This window comes from Porites lutea, chromosome 3, assembly GCF_958299795.1.
Source record: "Porites lutea chromosome 3, jaPorLute2.1, whole genome shotgun sequence".
Classification (NCBI taxonomy): domain Eukaryota; kingdom Metazoa; phylum Cnidaria; class Anthozoa; order Scleractinia; family Poritidae; genus Porites; species Porites lutea.
The window spans coordinates 35375301-35379239 of record NC_133203.1 but is presented as its reverse complement, the minus strand read 5'-3'; the positions used below and the strand labels follow the sequence as shown (position 1 = coordinate 35379239).

At 37.3% G+C, this 3939-nt stretch overlaps 1 protein-coding gene across 1 annotated transcript in view; it reads right to left on the bottom strand.

Annotated features, from left to right (window-relative positions):
- Nucleotides 1–415: 415 nt before the first annotated feature.
- Nucleotides 416–3939, bottom strand: part of LOC140932209 (cobalamin trafficking protein CblD-like) — a 3968-nt gene continuing 444 nt past the window's right edge. The window contains exons 2-4 of the mRNA XM_073381845.1: nucleotides 2236–2436; nucleotides 1947–2033; nucleotides 416–873 (exon numbers count right to left, since the gene is read on the bottom strand). Of these exons, the coding sequence (XP_073237946.1) occupies nucleotides 673–873; nucleotides 1947–2033; nucleotides 2236–2436 (489 nt within the window). The 3' untranslated portion in view covers nucleotides 416–672. The remainder of the gene's footprint in view (nucleotides 874–1946; nucleotides 2034–2235; nucleotides 2437–3939) is intronic.

Here is a 3939-nt window from a genome sequence, read left to right as displayed (position 1 = left end):
AGAAACGTGAAACAATGGGTTATGCAAAATTTTGGGGGTAAACAAGATTGATTATGGTCTATGTGAAAAATGGTGAATAAGAAATGAATATAGCAAGTGTGTTTTGCACCCTGGGAGCCTGAAACTCTGATTGCTTAAAATGATCTACTTTATTCTAAATTAACAATTTCTTAAAAAGTAGTTTACTTGCTACTTAGGCTAATCCTAATTCATCCCTGGTGATGCAACTGTCATACCAGCAATTGGCAAAGCCTCCATGTTGTTTACTAAGTCTATTATTTTTAGTGTATACTCTGAGCTCATTATATGATCGGATTTTAACGAAAATATCCGCTTTTTTGTGAATGAGTGACGGTGAGCGGCTACGTGAAACATAATCTAGAAAATTACAAGTCTCACATCTGAAGTAAAATCATTTACCAAACGTTATGAACTGTTATGTGACTTGTAAGGAGCTCCAAATGAGAGAACCAGCTACCATTTTGCAAAGACCAAACATGATTTAAATTTTATGAGCAGGTTAATTTTCTAGGGAAAACATTCTGTACCACTGATTAAAAGCTTATTGGTTCTCAAAGTGATGAGATCTCAACAAAAATATCTGAGCCAATGCCAGGAAGTTCCTTAAGGTAAAACTGCATCTATGTATTAAATATATTGATCCCAAATAACCTATTTCTTGTGATGAAGGCTACTTCCCAATGCATTAGAATTGGCAGGTGCGTTAGTGAAGATGGTTCCTACGATTGCATATGATCCCCAGAGATGATGAGAGATAACTTTGCAGCAGCCTAAATCCAGGATGTTAAATCCAAGATGGTTGTATCGCTCATCTGTTTCAAATAATGTGCTGTTGGTGTGTGGTCCAAAGAACTGAAAGAAAAACAAAGGAAACCAGTTTTTAAAAAGATACCTGCACCATAAAATAATAATAATAATAATAATATACAATATTTATAGAGCGCTAATTCCCAATGGTCCAAAAACGCTTTACATAATAAAAATAACAACAAAATCAAATAAATAGCCACAAGCTTGTTACAACTATATATGATAGACAGTGTTTAAATGTAGTAGAAAGGCTGTGCTCTAGCAGAGCCTGGTGGCCCCTGGCACCTAACTTTGCTCCTGGGTGACTAAAAAATCTTAGTTTTTCATACAAATCAAATGTTGGGCGCCCTGGATTTCACAGTTCCAGGGTGCTGGGCTCCCTTAAATTTTTTTTAGAGCACAGCCTTGGGTAGTGTTGGGAATCGGCTGACATTTCATAATTGAGATTAAAGGAAATAATAAATTGGATTGTCCACTCAATCAATCATCAATTAATTGGAAAAAACTTCTGTATATGGATTGCATTTATTTTTCACCTTTGGGCAAGTCAAAGTACATATGACTTTATTGTACATGTAAATATGTAATACAAACCTTTTTTGAGTTTTTTTGACAGTAGACCACTAGACTCAGAATTTTTCTGTGGTGTCAGGTGATCAATTTCCCTTTCCTCTTCAATATGAGACCATTAAAAAGGCAACACACAAGCATTTAACGCCAACAAGAAATTATAGTTTTCCCCTATGATAATTGATTGAAATTATTGTCCAAAATCAATTATTGCATTGGCTAAAATTTTGACTAGGTATCAATTAAAATCAATGACCAGCACACCACTAATGTTTAGCTATATTTTTGTAACCTCATTTTTTACACTACACACCTAACAATAAACCTCTCCCAAAGTAATCAGTTTTTGATTCTTTTCTAGAGTGTTACATAATGGCCACCTTTCTAGACTTTACTACAGCATATCAAAGAATAAATGGATTGGAAACCATCCTTTATGTTGTCACAAAGCCATCTAGTCTTTTAGCATTCGCGGTGGGATCACTGCGGCCACCCTTCCCTAGTCACCAGTGAATAAGTGCCAAAGATTTATGATACCAACTCACCGCTGTCCCTGATGATGGATCTATAAAATCTGCCCAGTACCCTGCGGCCATCAAGCTGTTACAGATTTCTTTTGCACTCTCCACAAACTGTAACAAAACACATCAAGCAAAGCTTACAAGGGAAAGCTGAGGATACGAAACTTTAAAAAATTAATAGTAGTTTCTTTAATTGCAAGATATAACAAAAATACTTACTCATGTACAAAAACCTAGAATGCAATATAGCTGTACTAAAATATCGTAAATGGAGACTGAAACAAGCAAAAATAAATCATAAGCAACAGCTTACATTGGACATAAGGTTATCTCTTTCATCTTCCACATCAGGTGACCACCCACTCATGTCGTTTTCAGTGCGTTGACTGATGCTAACAACAGTCAGCTGACCTATGTGGACTCCAATATCAGGAAATAGTTCCATGAATCCATTGTGAAGAAAGTCCGGGACCTGTTGAACACTGCATTCCACTGATCCAGCAGCGTGGTTTTTCTACATTGAAAAAAAGTTGTTTTCATGAAATTTCTTCTGTCTTCAAGTCGTACATCAAAACAGAAAAGGATATAATCTGCTTTTGAATTTAAGTTTTCATGTACTACAGGAACAAAAATGATGCTTAAAAAGATAACTTGCAACAATGGGCGAGAGTTAGGGACCGGTCATTATTTATCACCTGGGGGGGGGGGGGTCGGAGGATTTTGGGGGGGATCACTTAATTTTTAGGAGAACAGAGGGGGGGATCAGTCGTAACTGAGAGCCCAAAAGGGGGGGATCACTAAAAATTTTGGAAGGATTCAGAGGGGGGACCACTCAAATCTGCTTGAACAATGCCAGTTTGAAAGCATACAACATAAATGTGCCCATTCTGCTGGGAGATGATAGCATTTACAATCTCAATTTGTTCTAACACAACTTTATTTAAAAAACGGAAGTCTGTCACACTGGCGAATGTGTGCATTTCAATTTATATCGAGAAAGCTTTGTTTTAACGCTTTTATATTTTTCCTTTTATAACGTGCTCATGACTTAGCTAATATTCATCTTTAAACATGACAGGTGAATTCTAAATTGTGAACTATATAAACTTCTGATAACTGAAACATTGTAAAAAGCGTGTTTGTTTAAACATAAACCATTTATCGCCTCTCCAGGAATGGGCGTCCTGTGTCAGCTCTATACTTAATTCGATTCAACTGCTTCATCTGCCTCATCTTGAGCCTCATCATCCCTTTCAACAACTTCATTTGCCTCTTGAGCCTCGTCATCCGATTCAACAGCAAAATTTAGTTCCCTTCGGCAGGTTGACCCTGGACTTTGTGCCCTTAAAATGGCCGCTACTTGCTCTAGATTTTTTGCTAGGGTCGTGCTAAAAATACCCTTTTCTAGTAGCCATAGCAAAGGGTCTAGATGTAAACGCCTTGTTAGTTTCTTAGCAAAGTCAGCATTGATGCTATCTACAGGAGTAACTCTATCATTCTCTTCGATTGAACCAAAAATTTGCCCCGCGACCTCGATTGAGGTCAAGTTTCCTAAGAGATGACGTGCCCTCTGCTTGAGTCGCTTGTTCTTAGTTTTTCGGACCTTCCTCTTTTCTTTCTTTCTTCTTGACATTGTTGATTTTCTCGCGCACAAAGGAAACTTCTTTGACAGGTTAAGGGAAAGTTCATTTAATATGACAAGGGGGGGGGATAAAGATATTGAGGGGGGGCTCCGAAAATTTTTAGACACCCGAAGGGGGGGCTCTGAAAAAATTGTTGCGCTAGGAGGGGGGGCTCCGAAAATTTGTATACTTCAAAACCAACACATGACATCATCATACACATCGGATGGTTTTCAACTCAACAATTTAATGACCTGTGCAACTCAGCTATATCACGTGGTTTACAGATATAACAAATGTAGTCTCAGTAATTATTACACTCTTGTTCATCCCAAAAATGCTTTAGAAAATTGTATCACAACTGTATCTCAAGTTTGTCATAGTATAAACCATTG